Source organism: Triticum urartu, chromosome 5A (assembly GCF_056163025.1).
Source record: "Triticum urartu cultivar PI428250 chromosome 5A, HENAU_Tu73, whole genome shotgun sequence".
NCBI lineage: Eukaryota > Viridiplantae > Streptophyta > Magnoliopsida > Poales > Poaceae > Triticum > Triticum urartu.
In genome coordinates this window covers 293,310,846-293,328,261 of record NC_141877.1, presented here as the reverse complement: position 1 = coordinate 293,328,261, position 17,416 = coordinate 293,310,846, and the positions used below count along the sequence as shown (strand labels likewise).

General features: G+C 45.4%; 1 protein-coding gene across 2 annotated transcripts; it reads left to right on the top strand.

Annotated features, from left to right (window-relative positions):
- Window positions 1–7,187: 7,187 nt before the first annotated feature.
- On the top strand, window positions 7,188–11,672 carry TWD1 (FKBP-type peptidyl-prolyl cis-trans isomerase family protein). Of its 2 annotated transcripts, none has more exons than XM_048673391.2 (7): window positions 7,188–7,373; window positions 8,032–8,211; window positions 8,881–8,970; window positions 9,618–9,802; window positions 10,031–10,153; window positions 10,244–10,396; window positions 11,110–11,672. In XM_048673391.2, exons 1-7 carry the CDS (start codon window positions 7,319–7,321, stop codon window positions 11,434–11,436), a joined length of 1,113 nt encoding a protein of 370 aa, XP_048529348.1. In that variant the 5' UTR covers window positions 7,188–7,318; the 3' UTR covers window positions 11,437–11,672. The 2 variants fall into 2 exon arrangements, with proteins under 2 accessions (XP_048529348.1, XP_048529349.1); XM_048673392.2 differs by lacking the exon at window positions 7,188–7,373 and adding an exon at window positions 9,054–9,084 and having other exon boundaries at window positions 8,169–8,211.
- The last annotated feature ends 5,744 nt before the right edge of the window (window positions 11,673–17,416 follow it).

Genomic DNA, 17,416 nt, shown 5'->3' with positions numbered 1-17,416 from the left:
CCTCCGCATTATATGTGTGGGGGTTGAAGCCGACGGCTGCAATCTTTCAGGTTATACACATGTATACATAAACGGCCGCACAGGAGGCATCATATTACTTTTAGGCAAAAGTATAAAAATAGCCTTATAAAAGTCTATAAAAGCATTTTGCTTACAATGAGATTACATATCACTCAAACATAATATTTTTTGAGCACTGGGTCTCTATCAAATGAGCACCCTCAAGAACTTCTTCAAAGTAGTGCTCAGCAGCCATTCGGCCTATGGCCGAATCCCGCGCTGCAACAGTGGTAGCATCCATCTCCGCCCAGTATGCTTTAACACGGGCAAAGGCCATCCGTGAGCCCTCTATGCACGCCGACCTCTTCGTCGCATTAATGCGCGGCACCACGTCAAGGAACTGCTGCACCAAGCTGAAATAGCTGTTCAGTTTTGGCCTTTCCGGCCATAGCTGATCCACAACAAACCTCATGGCGCGTCCGGACAACCTATTCAGTTCGGCCCATTCGGCTAATTGGTCAGTCAATGAAAGCGGACGCTCGGGAGAATGGAATTGTGTCCAAAACAGCTGGTCCACTTCACGGTCCGTCTGACCCTGGAAGTACTTGACCGCATCGGCAGCGCTCGCCGCCAAATCCATATACACATCCTCCGAACTCCACAGCCGATCCAGAGGGGCATACCATGGATCTCCGAACTTCCTCCGCAACATAAAGGATTTCCCAGCTACAATATCCTCGGCTTCCCACAGCTCCTCCTTCTTCGCCCTCATAGCAGAGCGGATGTCTTTCCTCGTCGCAGCAGCCTTCTCAAGGTCCGATGCCTTCGCTAGGTTTTCCTTTTCAAGAACCCGACAATGGTCGGCGGTGGCTTTTAATTCTGTGGCCATCTTGGCCATCTTATCTTGGCTCTCGCCATGCACGGCCTTCTCGGCTTTCAACTCTTCAACCGCCTTCAAAGCAGCCGCATTACCAAACCTCACTTGTTCCTTGGCTCGGGCAAGTTCTACCCGCAAGGCTTCAACAGTGGCAGCTCCATCTGTAGTCACAACATATTAAAGATACTGGCATCATGCTGCTCTTACTATGTGGCGTTTACTAGATAATGACACTTACCCTGTGCCTCGTCAAGCCTTTTGTTAACAAGCTCGATGTCGGCGTCTACCGCATCCAACTGCCGTTTTAAATGGGCAAACTCGCTAGTCCGGCTAGCCACCGGAGCTTCCATCACCTGCACATAGAGGCAGTATGGTTATTACCTGGGAATATGATCCTCTGTTCATCGTCGTTTCCGACGACAACCAGAGTCTCAGGGGCTACTATCTACACAGGGCACACCTAGCATGTGCAGGACTATCATACATTATTTTACGTACCTCAAAGCCTGTCAGTAGACTCATAAAAGCTTCATGCAATCCGCTTTCAGCGGACGAGATTCTCTCCATCATCGTATTCATCAGCATACGGTGTTCATCTGAGATGGCCGCTCGCCCCACCACCCCCCTCAGAACATCCGATCGCACACCAGACGGTGCCGGACCCTTTTGTCTGCTCTCGTCGGAGCCGAACACTGGGAGTTTCGGGGGTCAATGGGATTATCTTCTGGCCTCACCGGACTCGGAGAGGCCCTCCGTGATGACACTTCGGCGTCACCCGCTTCCGGAGCGGAGGAGTCCGGAGGAGGCGTTTCACTCTCCATCATCTCTAGAAGAAGATCTCCCGAAGACGAGCTCATTTGAGAGGGGCTAAGGCCCGAACTGCAAAAATAAATACGGTGGTTATTCTCTCAGAAGAAAAAGAGGGCATACCTGTACTATTAAAGTATTTCGGGTCACTTACGACTCGCTGGAGAATTGATCCCCCCGCGGACTTTGTGCGGCAAAAGCACCCCCCAAGGTAGGACCCTCTGTGGGAGACTTCTTCTCCCGTTTGGAAGCTTCGGCTTCCGAATCCCCGGGCGCAGTCCTTTTCCTCCTCCGGTCGTCTTCCTTCATGGAGACGCTCGCTCCCTCGGTTAGAGTGGGCAGCGTTGGGGGCCCGCGTCCGCCCGTATTATCCTCCCCAGTATCTTCCTTTAAGGGCTCCGGGCAAGGTGCGACCTGGAGCATATTTTCCAATACCGGATTGTCCAAACCCTCAGGGAGGGGTGCCGAACACCGAATCAACTTCGCCTTTGTTATCCAGTCCTGGTCAAAAAGCGAACTCTCAGAAATAACTTCGTAACAAATGAGAGATAGTATGTTCGGCCGGAAGATTCCTTACCTGTTCGGCGGCGCGGTTACTGCTCAGGCCCACGTCCTCGGTGATTTCCGGACACTCTACTTGAGGTCTGAAGAATGACTTGTACATCTCCTCGTGCGTCAGGCCGAGGAAATTTTGAATGACACGCGGTCCCTCGGGATTGAACTCCCACAAGCGAAGGGGCCGACGTTTGCAAGGCTGGACTTGACGAACCAGCATAACTTGTATTACCGCAACCAAACTAAAATCTCCATTGAAGAGATCTCGAATGCGGCTTTGCAGTATAGGCACGTCCTTGGCTGGACCCCAGCTCAGACCTCTGCTGATCCATGACATCAGTTGTGGTGGAGGGCCCGAGCGAAAAACATGGGCGGCCGCCCACTTGGCACTTCTAGGAGCCGTGATGTAGAACCACTCCTGTTGCCACAATTCAGACACCTCTGGGATGGAACCTTTGGGCCATGGAGCTCCCGTCATCTTGCGTATTGAGGCACCTCCGCACGCTGCATGTTGCCCCTCGATCATCTTCGGCTTTACTTCAAAGGTCTTGAGCCACAGGCCAAAGTGAGGGGTAACCCGGAGGAAGGCCTCACACACGACAATAAATGTCGTGATATGAAGAAAGGAGTCCGAAGCTAGATCATGGAAATCTAGCCCGTAATAAAACATCAAACCCCTGACGAAAGGATCCAGAGCAAGGCCTAGACCTTGGAGGAAGTGGGAGACGAACACGATGTTCTCGTTGGGTTCGAGGGAGGGGACGGCCTGCCCTCGGGCAGGCAGCCGATGCAAAACCTCGGCGGTCAGATATCTGGCCTCCCTCAACTTTTTGATGTCTTCCTCCGTGACGGAGGAAGGCATCCATCGGCCTTGAAGGCTAGATCCGGACATGATTGAAGGTTTGGAGCACCTGACCTGAACTTTGGGCGTTTGAGCTTGAGGTGGGGGAAGGATTCGATTGAGCACGGGAGGAAAAAAAATAAAAGCCTTGTCCCTTTATAAAGAGGGTGCACATCAGGCGTCCTCCGTGGCCGTTTGGACTTGCCTATAGTCTAGGAGTCCTAGAAGCGGTTGGGTTACCCATGCCCGTATTGATGAGAATCCCGGAATAAGGGGACACGATCTCTGCTTTAACAAGACGTGCCAAGGAAACCGCCTCACATGACACGCCGAGGTGGGACAATAAAACGATTCGAATAAAGGATTGGCCATGGTGTGATGTCACACTACGGAATATGTCAGCAGATTAGATTTGTGTAAATATTATTCTCTCTATAGCAATATGTGGAAACTTATTTTGCAGAGCCGGACACTATCTTTGTGTTCAGAATCTTCTATGAAGTACTTGGAGGAGGAACCCGCCTTGCAATGCCGAAGACAATCTGCGTGCCGGACTTGTCGTCATTGAAGCCTGGTTCAGGGGCTACTGAGGGAGTCCTGGATTAGGGGGTGTCCGGATGGCCGGACTATACCTTCAGCCGGACTCCTGGACTATGAAGATACAAGATTGAAGACTTCGTCCCGTGTCCGGAAGGGACTTTCCTTGGCGTGGAAGGAAAGCTTGGTGATACGGATATGTAGATCTCCAACCATTGTAACCGACTTTGTGTAACCCTAACCCTCTCCGGTGTCTATATAAACCGGAGGGTTTTAGTCCGTAGGACAACATACAGAACAACAATCATACCATAGGCTAGCTTCTAGGGTTTAGCCTCTCCGATCTCGTGGTAGATCTACTCTTGTACCACCCATATCATCAATATTAATCAAGCAGGACGTAGGGTTTTACCTCCATCAAGAGGGCCCGAACCTAGGTAAAACTTCGTGTCCCTTGCCTCCTGTTACCATCCGGCCTAGACGCACAATTCGGGACCCCCTACCCGAGATCCGCTGGTTTTGACACCGACACTCCCCAACACTCAACTCTCTCTCACAGGATTTGGATTTGGTGGAAAGAAGATTTGAGTGGAAAGCAACTTGGGGAAGGCTAGAGATCAAGATTCATATGGTTGGAATGGAATATCTTGACCTCAACACAAGTGTAGGTGGTTCTCTCCCAGAAAATGTGTATTGGAAGTGTAGGTATGTTCTGATGTCTCTCTCCACGAATGAAGAGTGGGTGGAGGGGTATATATAGCCTCCACACAAAATCTAACTGTTACACACAATTTACCAAACTCGGTGGGACCGAATGGTTAAACTCGGTCGGACCGATTCAGCAAACCTAGTGACTGTTAGGATTTTCGGTGGGACTGAGATGCAACTCGGTAGGACCGATATGGTTAGGGTTAGGGCATAACGTAATCTCGATGTGATCGATTACACAAACTCGGTGCGACCGATTTTGGTAATAAGCTAACCAGAGAGTTGGTCAGGCAAACTCGGTGAGACCGATTACACAAACTCGGTGGGACCGATTTTGGTAATAAGCTAACCAGAGAGTTGGTCAGGCAAACTCGGTGAGACCGATTACACAAACTCGGTGGGACCGATTTTGGTAATAAGCTAACCAGAGGATTTGCATTGTAATCTCAGTAGTACCGATTGCTCAAACTCGGTGAGACCGATTTTGATAATGGACATACACAGAGAGATTACAATCCCATCTCGGTGAGACCGAGATCCCTATCGGTGAAACCGATTTGCTAGGGTTTGTGGCAATGGCTATGACATTTGAAACTCGGTGGCGCCGGATAGATAGAATCGGTGGGGCCGAGTTTGACTTTTGGTTTAGGTCATATGTGGACGTGGGAAGGTAGTTGAGGGTTTTGGAGCATATCACTAAGCACTTTAAGAAAGCAAGCCATTAAGCAATACCTCATCCCCTCTTGATAGTATTGGCTTTTCCTATAGACTCAATGTGATCTTGGATCACTAAAATAGAAAATGTAGAGTCTTGATCTTGAAGCTTGAGCCAATCCTTTGTCCTTAGCATCTTGAAGGGGTTCCACATCCTCTAGTCCATGCCACTCCATTGTTGAACTTATCTGAAACATACTAGGTAAAAGTGTTAGTCCAACAAGACATATGTTGACATTAATTACCAAAACCACACAGGGAGCACTTGTGCTTTCACTTACCCCGAGATGCACGCCATCTTCCGTCACCGGGATTGAAACAGGTTCAACATCCCCCAAACATTGTCTTCACACAGCTGGCCTTCATCTACCGAGCTGCCTCCGATGTGATGTTAACCAGCTTAGTCTTGGAAATGATGAAGGAGTTGGCCGACCTGCACGCAAGAAGGATTCCCACGCAGCCAACCTCTTGGCAGGCAGGAAAATTTCTTGCGCCGCGTCTCAAAAGTCTTCCTGTCCGGCTCTGACAAGCCAGATCGGTCTTATCCACGGGCCCACCTGGCCACGTTCTTGCCTTGACCTGATGGTCAACAAGACATGCGAGAGTGGGGTTGGGGCCCACTCAGGTCATGTCCCATCAGTAGTGGACCTGCGCCTTGATTCCTGCACGAGGGTTAACATTGACCCCTCGATCCATGTGCGTCATTAGCGCTACAATGGGGGTGCGAAGGGATTTACTGTCATGCGACATGTTTAACCTGCCACCGCTTCACTTCCCCCTTCCCCTATGCGAGGTAGGAAGCAAGACGAGGAAGGGTTTATGCTCCCATCCCCCCACACTTCATATTTTTCCTTGCGCCCAAACTCTCTAGTGCCCTAGCATTCTGCACCTCCACTGCTTCCCGCGCGCACGCTGCCATCACCTCACAACACCACCGCATTGCCATAGCGGGACAACGTTGCCTGAAGAAGGACGACCAGCCCGTCAACACTGGAAAGGACGCCATCACGGATCTCAAAGGTGGCTTCACTCACCAAGGGGAAATGAAAGTCGTCGACGGTGATGCGTGGCCAGCTGGACCGTCTCTCCACCGCGAGGTACCTGCTGACGCCGAAGGTCGCATTCACGCGGTCTGGGCTCAACTTGTCCATGGCACCGCCATGGCCAAAACCATCCCCCACCCTATCAACGATAACGAGTGGGTATGTTTGTCCCATTCCTTCTCTAGGGGCTGGGGTTACTATCCACACCCTTTCTTAGGGTCTTCTTCACTTTTACTGTCTCCAACTCCATCATCTTTCACCGAACTCCATCCTTCACATCGTGTGCTTTGTCATGCTTTGTGAATCCTTCCGTTGCTACCAGCCGCACCTCGGTCTGTGGAGAGGAGAGGATATGAGATGTGGTGTGGTGCGGACAACGTCGGAGCCACACTTAAATACCCACGGGCAGGTGAACGGATGTGCACCTCCTTTCAATCCGGTGCATGAGTCGGAGTAGGCTCCCCAGGCGCCTCGCCGAAATTGCATTGAAGTGGCGTCGTTCGCCGATTCATCCGGGAGCGTTGCTCTGGCCGACATCATGTTGTGGAGTCACGCACGCTTTGAAACAACTTGACCGATATGAATATGCGGCAACCGCTTCGCACGAGAGATTTTTTTCCGCGCATACGTGTGACTTGCGTCCGGTTTATGGCCAGACAAGCGGACGTGTCCGTAGACCGATGATGCATCGCGTTGGATTATTTGCGGTGTCCGGACACATCGGTCCAAAAGTTTACTTACGTTTTGAGGGTGCCTTAAGGCTAGTCATAGTGGGAAGTAACTTAGACTAGTGTTATGCGAAGGACACTAGTCTATGTTACTACCTTTATAGTGCAAAGTATTATAGAAATAGTAACATATATGGTTGCATTTATTAGCTTATAGACTCAACTTTTTTTGAAAAACACTATGCGATGGTATCATAATATATTACTCCAAATATTTCTTTCCTCATTAACTAGCTGTCATATAAGCAAATTTGTCTTAGAATATGTTATGTTACTTGCTATGTTACTTCCATTATGACCAGCCTAACTGAAAATAGATCGAATCGAATTTCCCCAAATCCAAAATCGTTGACCGGACCTGAAAGAAAAAGCCCGAATTAAACACCCCTGCTTCACAGATTGCAAGTCGAGGAAGTGACCATCTGCTCTGCTCTCCTGTTCTCCTCGACTCCTCCGCCTCCCAACCAACCACGCCCGGCGTGTCTGCCCGCCTGCAGCGATTGCCGCCATGCCCGAAGATGCCGCGCCAATAGCCCCCGCCCCCGCTTCTGATCCTACCGCTGGTGAGTGAGCCTCTTCCAGCTCTGCGGGACTGCCGCCTAGCGAAATTCTCACTTCCTTTTTGTTCGTGCTGCGGGCTCTGAATTTCCGTCATGTTAAGCTTTCAATTCAGCGAGAGCACTTTTCTCTTGCAAATTCGGTGTGGAATTCCTGTGCCGACTTTTATTTCGTTTTGAAAAAGAAAGCAATTAGTCACGCTATATTCGATCTAAGGGCAATCTGAGGATACATGATCCAAATCGCTTTGTATGTTGCTGGAGCAGCGAAGTGAATTAGTAGTGTTTTTTTGCGGATATAATTAGTAGTGTTTATTGCACACACTGCAGGTTAATGTTCTGCTCCCCTTCTTTAATCTGTGCGCAAAAGAAGTTGAAATGTAATACTAGCACATTTCTTTTTTCTGAATCTGATTGCGCTATGTGAAGGCAATGGAATTAGTTTCAGTAGGGGCTTGTAGCACAACTCAATGCTAAGATTACATATTTTAATTTCTGAAGCTTGTGCTTCACACTTAACAGGACCACGTAATGTTACTTGATACCACAAAGTAACAATACGAGATGCTACAAAATATGCAAATCTGTACCAAGATGACGAATAAGTTCTAAAACCTCACTGCCTTTTGCCCATTGATGCTGATTTATGTTCTGATAATTTTAGGTTCTAGTGATGATGAGATAACAGTAGAGGATGCTTCTTTTGCGCGTACTGAACTCCCCCAAGATGGCAGTGCCCCACCTGTCGTAACAACTGATATGGAAGTTCTCCATGATAAAGTTAAGAAGCAAGTCATTAAAGAAGGCCATGGGAAGATACCCTCAAAATTTTCTACGTGCTTTGGTAAGTATGACACAAATATTTGAGTCTTGGTTATGTCGTTGATTTCTAGAATGATGGTACTAATCTATACAACCCGCTCTAGTCTTTCTCGTATATTATAATTCACTTAATTAACATGTTCACTGGTACCATGCCAGAAGGTTGTTATCATATATCCTGATAGCCTAGAAAAGCACTCCAAGCTTTTTTTTTTGAAGGAAATTCAAACTTCAAATATTCGGTAATCCTGATTGATGACCATGAGATGGCACTCACCCCATCTACAGTTTTAGTTCATATAACTGGTTACGAGGGCATAATCTCTGTAACTTTGTACTGCATGTGTCATGTTTTATTCATCACCATTTCCTGCCTTCTTACTTGTATTTGACATTGAAATGTAATGCCCCTTTTGTTTATCCTTTTTCCCCTTTAAGTGGGTAATGACATCGATTTACTTTTCTCCTCTCATATTTCAGCTTTGCTCTTTTGTTATGCATATGTAGGCTGCGTCTGTAAAGGACATTAATATATTTGTCTGTTCAGGATCTTGATTGAAGTGGATCTTACTTTAATTTGTCAGTATGCTGTCCTGTCTAAGTTTCAGAGGATGTATATATTTAGATATTTATTTGGTGGTTTGAAGGAGATAACTGTGAAATAATGGTTGTTTCCAACCTTGATTTACAGTGCATTACAGAGCATGGGTACAAAGCTCTATGCATAAATTTGAGGATACCTGGCAAGAACAGCATCCAGTTGAAATTGTCATCGGAAAAGGTACAAATACATTTATTTCACTTATTTTATCCTCAGTTTGTCTCTGCTGCATACATGTCATTTATAATTTCAATCCGGTGCAGGGCTGTAAGATTCAGATTCGGACTTATTTTGGTAATATTCTGGTTTTCTAGTGGTATGAGGTTGATTTTAAGAGGGAAGGTTATTAAAGTAGTTAGTTTATTATTAGTCCACCGGTTGGTTGCTAGTCACACCTTACCTTGCTATTGTAATAAAATCTTATATATCTAAATAGCTAGTCCCCACTAAGATATTTCTCTCAACATGCAAGCATGCCACCTCATCATTCAACATGCATAAGAAAAGGCCCACCTCAACATGCAACTATGCATATTAAAAATCCACTACGACATGCATGCATGTAAAAATTCCATTTTTTTATGCTATTTACATTTAATTCTTATATACTTTCAGAAACTATTGTTTCAAGAATTCATGTTCCATATAATCAAAATCTCATTGAAATATTGCAAACATTCCCGCAACAACGTGCGGGGCATCATCTAGTTTGAAGAGTTTGCATTCACATTACTTTTATAAAATCACTTGCTAGCTGAGTGTATCAAATAACTATCAAAGGCAATTGCCTGTGTAGTAATTTTGAAGTATTCTGTTTTCATCTACAGAGAAAAAGCAAATGTCTGGTTTGGGTATTGGTGTTGGTCACATGAAAAGTGGGGAACGTGCACTGTTGCATGTTAGCTGGGAGCTAGGCTATGGGAAAGAAGGAAGCTTTTCATTCCCGAATGTCCCTCCATCAGCAGACCTTATATATGAAGTTGAACTCATTGGTTTTGATGATGCTAAAGAGGTAATGGCAAGCACCCTCACCTGCCCCATCACCACTCCAACCAAAGAATGGCTTAATAAAGAAATAGAGCCAATTTTTTAAATGTAGAACACTAATCGGTTGCTTTGATACTTTTGGTAGTAGACTGAGATGTCTGAATAGCTTATTACAATTTTAATTACCCTTTCTCAGACACTGGATTTTTCTAAGAGAAACTTATAATCATGGCAACGTGTCTGAATAAATCAGGGAAAAGCTCGTAGTGACATGACGGTAGAAGAGAGGATTGAAGCAGCGGATAGGAGGAAGCTTGAGGGCAACGATTACTTTAAAGAGAAGAAATTTGAGGAGGCTATGCAGCAATATGAGATGGTTAGTGATCTGCTTTACTTGGAAATTTTCAACATTTTTATTTTTTGAGATGCTCGAGCTGATGGTGTTCTACTGCTTTCTCTTTTCCAGGCTGTTGCGTATATGGGAGATGATTTCATGTTTCAGTTGTTTGGGAAGTACAGAGATATGGCTTTGGCTGTGAAAAACCCGTGCCATCTCAACATGGCTGCTTGCCTGATCAAACAAAAGAGATTTGACGAAGCTATCGCACAGTGTAGCATTGTAAGTTCATCAGTTCTATATTATTTCATGAACTTCACTCTTTCACTCATCGCTTACATCACTTGAGGTCCTCTAGTTTGGATCTCTGTATAGCTTTGCATAAAGTAGATATTTGGTTTGATATTCAAATTTTCGAAAACACTAGACTATACTTGTGATATGCGAGAACATGTGTCTAGCATGGCAGTCAGACCTCCGAGTATGGGGCTAGTGACCAGGGCTTGAACCCCGGTTCTCACAAAAAAGTCCCCCTGCTTTGTGTTCCCTGTGTGTGTGCAAGGGTTGACCATTGCGCCGCTGTAGCAGGTGTGGGACGGTGTTTGGGGCCTTTTCTCGACGTAAGAAGTACAATTCCTTCGGGTTTGTTCCCCCAAGGGTTCAACTCTTTTTTGTGGTTATTATATTTATATTATATTTTTGTGAATGATTTATAGTTATTATATGCAAGCATTTATGGACCAAATAAGGGTAGAATGCTCTCCTTGCATTATAAGTATCAGTCTGTGATGGTATTTTAGAATTTAAAATAGTTTGGCTGAGCTGCTTATGTTTTTGCTCCTAACTTTAATTTAAATCATCACGAAGTTGGTATGCCTTGATATTGGCCGGCTGAATAATCTCGTGTTGTACTGCAATTTTGCCCCTTATTTTTGTGGAAAGACTCGACCAGTTACTGTTTAGATGATCTATCATTGCATAATACTATTTTCCAGGTGCTGTCAGAGGACGAAACCAACGTGAAAGCGCTGTTCAGACGTGGAAAAGCTAGAGCCGAGCTCGGACAGACAGAATCAGCGAGGGAGGACTTCCTGAAAGCCAAGAAACACTCCCCGGAAGACAAGGAGATCATGCGGGAGCTTCGGTCGCTGGCGGAACAAGATAAAGCGATGTACCAGAAGCAGAGGGAGCTATACAAAGGTCTGTTTGGGCCGAGGCCTCAGCCCAAACCTAAGGCCAAAAATTTCGCCGTCCTCTTCTGGCAGTGGCTGGTGTCACTGGTCCGTTATCTTGCCAGGATGTTCACGCGCAAGAATGACTAGGAAGGTCCGTGTGAGTCTAGTTGACTCTGATGCAAGTGCTACTGGCGACATACCGACACGACAAGGGAAAACCTGATGATATATCTATAGCTTGTGGTTAAGAGACAACCTTCTTCTATATATACTTGAGTACAATTGTTTTGGTATGGAGTTTTGCCGGGCACTTTGGACTGGAGGGGATGGTCTCTTTGTGTTTGTTATGAAGATTGGAACTGCAGTTTCAGTTTCAGAATCCACTTGGATAACAGTGATTCACCGGGAAGGCAGAGTGTTCAGGGCCTAAGATCTAGCATATCTCGTGTTGTATTACTACTGTTTACAAGGACATGATTCTGGTGAGCCTGCTTGATTACACGGTGTAAACACTCGACTCCCTCCCCTAAAAAGAAGACTCAACTCCCTCATCTTGGGCAGATGATATGTAGCGAACGTCAGATTTCTGGCTCCCCTCCCCCCCCCACACCCCCCCCGAATGACTGTAAGACCGTTAGATTGAGCGCACAAATCTTGACGCATGCTTGCCTCGTCAGAAAAAAAAACTTTTCTCTGGATTTGACTGCGTGCGAACGCTCCCAGATGAAATGGACGCGCCCAACCGCTGTCCACTCTATTCCTCATCCATTCGCGACCACGGGAAGGAGCTCCAGCCGGAGGAGGACGCGATCACGGCTGGGCTACTTGTGTCGGCGCGCGCGGCGAGAGGCAACGGTGGCGCGACTCCAACGGAGGTCGTCGCGATGGCGCTCCACCCCCAATCTCTCAGGGGTGGCTCTCACGGGGAGCTCGAGCCAAAGGCGGACACATCCATGCATCTCCTCGCTGGAGAGAGGCGAGCCGCGGCAGTGCTGCAGGTGGCTGTGGAGGAGATGATAGAGACAAGGTCGGGTGGTCCATGGATCTCCTCGCTGGAGAGAGGCGAGCCGCGGCGGTGTTGCAGGTGGCTCTGATATCATTGTTAGATCCTCTGGATCGAGGTATGTTAGAGACTCTAGTATTCCTACCTTCACTTTGGGTTGATGAACTCGAGCCGGAGGCCATCGTGGTGAGATGGTCACGACGGCGATGACAGAAAGATGACGGCGGTGGTGGAGCTTCCAGTGAGCACCGCACTAATCCTAGATCGGTAGGAATATCGATGTGGTTTGTGGCGGCGATGAACTTCGTATCACGTGCCCCGGCCCCCCACCTCTGTTAATATAGCACGGGTCACAGGGACCCATCAACCATATGAGCGTTGGGCGCCCACGATCAGGGCGCGAGTCAGGGGCCCGTTCGACCCGTTGGGTTCGAACGGGAGGAGATCAACCTAACAGGTTGTGCAGGAGACAATAGAAGCAAGGTCGGGTGGGGGAGGCGGCACACATGTGAGATGGGTTGCCGCGGCGCCATGGGAGCTCGAAGGCGAGCTCGATGTGGCGTGGAAAGAGAGAGAGGTAAGGAGAGGAGGAGGCCGTTGAGGGAAATTGTTTTAAACTGATTGCATGGAAAATTTAGATCTCCTACATCATGGTAAAATTTAGAATTTTTGTAATAGTTACATGGTAAAATTATGAAAATTTGATTTATAAGACATGTTATTTTTTTTGTAAAAATGATTGGACCGATTGCATTGCAAATTTAGGGGGAAATGTGTTCTCTAGAACATGGCAATATTTGAAAATGCTTTGAAATGTAGAAAGCCTTCGGTTTTACCACATCATGGCAAAATGTTCTTTAGGCATTCAAGTTTAATATGGAATTACGGGAGCATAATCTTTTATTGTACACATGGAGAAATTCTTAAATTTGCCATATTTTTCAAAGAACAAATCTTCTAATTTTGCCATGTGCCCAATGCAATTAGCTACATTTGTCATCTTCCTTAGAGATCAAATCTCCTAAATTTGCCATGTGCCCACTTACAAATTTTTTTTAAAAAAACTTGCCATGTTTTTTTTACCGAACAAAATCCTTAACTTTTGCCATGAGCCCATGGCAGATGGCACAATCCTAAAATTGCCATCTTTTCAAAGAAACAAACCCCTAACTTTGCCATGCTGAAACCACAACGAGGATGCTGACAACATTGAAAGTATGATGTTAAAAGAATGATCATATTGAATTGATCAAAGTTATTTGTTATACTTAGAGATGTTATCATCGCAAGTCTATTGTAATATGAAAGAGAGTTAATGTCACTGGTACCGTAAGGTGCTATACAAATGGTTTTTAACCCCTTTCCGCGACAGCATTTGGAACCGTCGCCAAATGAGTGTGGGTGATAGGGGAGGTCCTTCCCACACGACCCAAAAATCGCCGGGGATGGGCGAGCGGCTACTGACGATCGCCATAGAATAAACGTATGAGAAGTCGCCCCAGTCCCACACGTTATATCTCGACATTACGTTTCTGATTAGAGAGACATCCCAAACGATTACGACGCCATAGTCGTGTGAAAAAGGTGGACATCAACATTTAATCTGTCGATATGTTTGTGATAGGTACGTTATCGCACACGGTTCAAGAATATAAAATGTGTGCGGGTCTCTACTAACACCAATGTGTCCATTTTCATAACTGTGTGCGATTCGTATTTTATCACACACGCACACTGGTTTGAATCTTTTACCGTATTACCATGAATCGCACACACATATGAGACGAAACCGTGTGTGCGTCCGTCGGGCATCGCAAACGTTTCACGTCAAAGAACTGTTTGTTCTCTCTTTTTTTCTTCACACACACTATTTTCTTTCTAACCGTGTGCACATTATTTTATTCGCTCCTGTATATTTTTATTTTTGCCTGTAATTTATTATTCGAATTGGAAATTTTGAAATATGAAACGTGCAATTCAAATTCTCAGCACAATGGTTCAACAATGAATTCATAAATACAATTTTCAGTATAATATGTTCAGTAATTATAGGATTAGACAACAATTAACTATGATGAACCATAATATTTATAGGAGATAAATGTGAAGAGACAAATGTAAATCATTTTGACTGCCGATGATGTTGAAGAAGTAGAATGTCCATAATGTGCCTTCCTGCATGCCACAGGCACGGACAACTTTTGTCCAACCCCTTGTGACGATTGCCCGCCCATTCTTCACCGCCTTCAGAAAGACTTCTAGAGCATTATCATGGTAGCATGAATTATATACTTTAACCTTAATTGCCTCCACTTCGATCATGTAGTTTGCAAGGTAATCATCAGTAAATAGCTTCGGAAACCACTGAAAAGAGAAAAATATCAGTTACTGAGGTGTAATAGAGTAACTTGTTGTGGGCAGGGGGAAAAGGTAACACATTACTTACCATCCTAAAGTTCACTGATGTCTTGGAAAAAGTGTAAATAAAGAGCTTAATTCCCATCACCCTTTTCTTTCGCCTAACAATCTTTCTTAGTTTCCTCACTTGACGCTTATTCATGCACATCTCATTGCCCCATACGCAAAAGGGATCGAAGCGTGGATCAATATCGTTCATATATGTACCTACAAGCAACCAGTAAATGTTAGAAGCTAAACTAAGATTGCACAAATGATGTTAAATACAACTACCTACGTTCCTAAGTACAAGTATTTTTTAGAGATTTCAATATGAACTACATACGGATGTATATAGAACTATAGATATAGTTTAGATTAGAATCTAGATTCACTCATTTTGCTCCTTATGTAGTCTATATTGAAATCTCTAAAAATACTTATATTTAGGAATAGATGGCGTATAAGACATGGGATGCAGCTAACCTCGGCGGCAAACAATAGTATCGCCCATTGTAGCCCTGTGTAAGTACATGAAAAGCCAATGTTAACTACAACAGGGTTAAGATCCACCCAAAATAGAAAATGGTAATAAAATGGCAGCATCTGTAGTGATATCTTCATTTCGAAAGAGTAGCATAGTAGCAAAGGGACGGATTAAAAATGGATACAACTGTTAATTGCAACATGCTTAACAACATCCTAATTCATGTTTTGCAAGTTTGTAGCCATTGAAATACAACTGTTTAAAATGGATACAACTATTAATTGCAACAGGCTTAATGGCCATTGAAACCGGTATTAATAGAAATGCAATTGACAGAGTTAAACATCACAAGGCAGGTGCTTCCAGAGCAGATAATGGCCCAATTGTCTATAAAAGGTAGGAAAAATAGCTAAAACGTGTTAGGCATATTTACTAAAACATGCTTAATACATCGACTATACAAAACGTAGCCATTAATTGCAACTGGTATTAGTAAGATTGAACTGGTGAGTACATAATTGGTAAGTCCTGAGAGGTAGTTTCTGGGGCACTTCATCTTGGCTAGAGCCCGCCCAAAGTCAGCGGCGGCGGAGGCGAGCTGTTCCTCTAGGTCGAAGCGTGGATCAGTGTCACTGACATGTGTACCTACATGCAACTAGTAAATGGTAGACGTTAAACTGCAATTGCACAAATCATGTGAAATACTGTAAGAAATGGGATGCAGCTAACCTCGACGGCAAACAACAGCGTCGGCCATTATGACCCTGCGTAAGTACATGGACAGACATGTTAAGTACAACAGGGCTAGCATCCACCAAAAATAGCAAATGGGCAGCATCTCTAGTATATCTTCATTGCGAAGAGTAGCATGGTAGCAAAGGGACAGATTAAAAAATGAATACAACTGTTAATTGCAATAGGCTTAACAACATCCTAAGTCATGATTTGTAAGTTTGTAGCCATTGAAATACAACTGTTTAAAAATGGATTCAACTGTTAATTGCAACAGGCTTAATAGCCATTGAAACCGGTACTGATAAAAATGCAATCGGCGGAGTTAAACATCACAAGGTAGGTGTTGCCAGAGCAGAGAATGACCCAGTTGTCTATAAAAAGGTAGGAAAATAGCTAAAACATGTTAGACATGTTTACTAGAACATGCTTAATACATCGACCATACATAACATAGCCATCAATTGCAACTGGTATTGGTAAGATTGAACTTGTGAGTACATACTTGGTAAGTCCTAAGAGGTAGTTGCTGGGGCACTTCATTTTGGACAGAGCTAACGGTGGCGGAGGCGATCTGTTCCTCCGGGTCGAAGCGTGGATCAGTGCTACTGACATGTGTACCTATAGGCAACCAACAAATGATAGAAGTTAAACTGCAATTGCACAAATGATGTGAAATACTGTAAGACATGGGATGTAGCAAACCTCGATGGCAAACAATAGCATTGGCCATTATGACCCTGCGTAAGTACATGGACAGACATGTTAAGTACAACAAGGTTAGCATCCACCAAAATAGCAAATTGGCAGCATCTCTAGTGATATCCCGAGTCATGTATTGTAAGTTTGTTGCTGATATTGGTGAAATTGAGCTGGACAGTTAATACTTGAACATCACACAGTGTGCAGTACTAAAATAAACAAGGCACAAACATGCTTAATACATCAACCGTACAAAACATAGCCATTGCAAGTGGTATTAGTAAGATTTAGTTGGTTAGATCATACCTGTTAAGTCCTGGGGGGTAGTCGCTGGGGCACTTCATTTGGGCCAGAGCCTACACCATGTCAGCGGCGGCGGAGGCGAGGTGTTCCTCTGGGTCAACACGCACAACGGCCATCGCGCCATGGACCGCCATCAGCTTCTTGGCCTCCAGGTGATATGTGGTTGGGCTTGCGCGGTGATGCTCTAGAGGTACGAGCGGTGGGGATTTGGAGGCATGAGGATGTTTCGCAGGCGCCATTTAAGAAATTAGGCCGGGGCTGTGATAGAGATCGGTGGGTACCTGACTGGATCCAAGCAGAACGTAGATGTGGTTGAAGGTGTGGTTGCGACGGCGGCAGTTTGAGCTGCCGGAACGGGGAGGCGCGCGGGGGGGGGGGGACATACTGAGGAAATTTTATGAGTGAGGATGTGGTTGGAGGAATAAATTCTGAAATCGCGCACCTAATAAAAATTGCGCTGCGAAACTTGAAACTTGGATGGGGGAAACACACAACGCAGACGA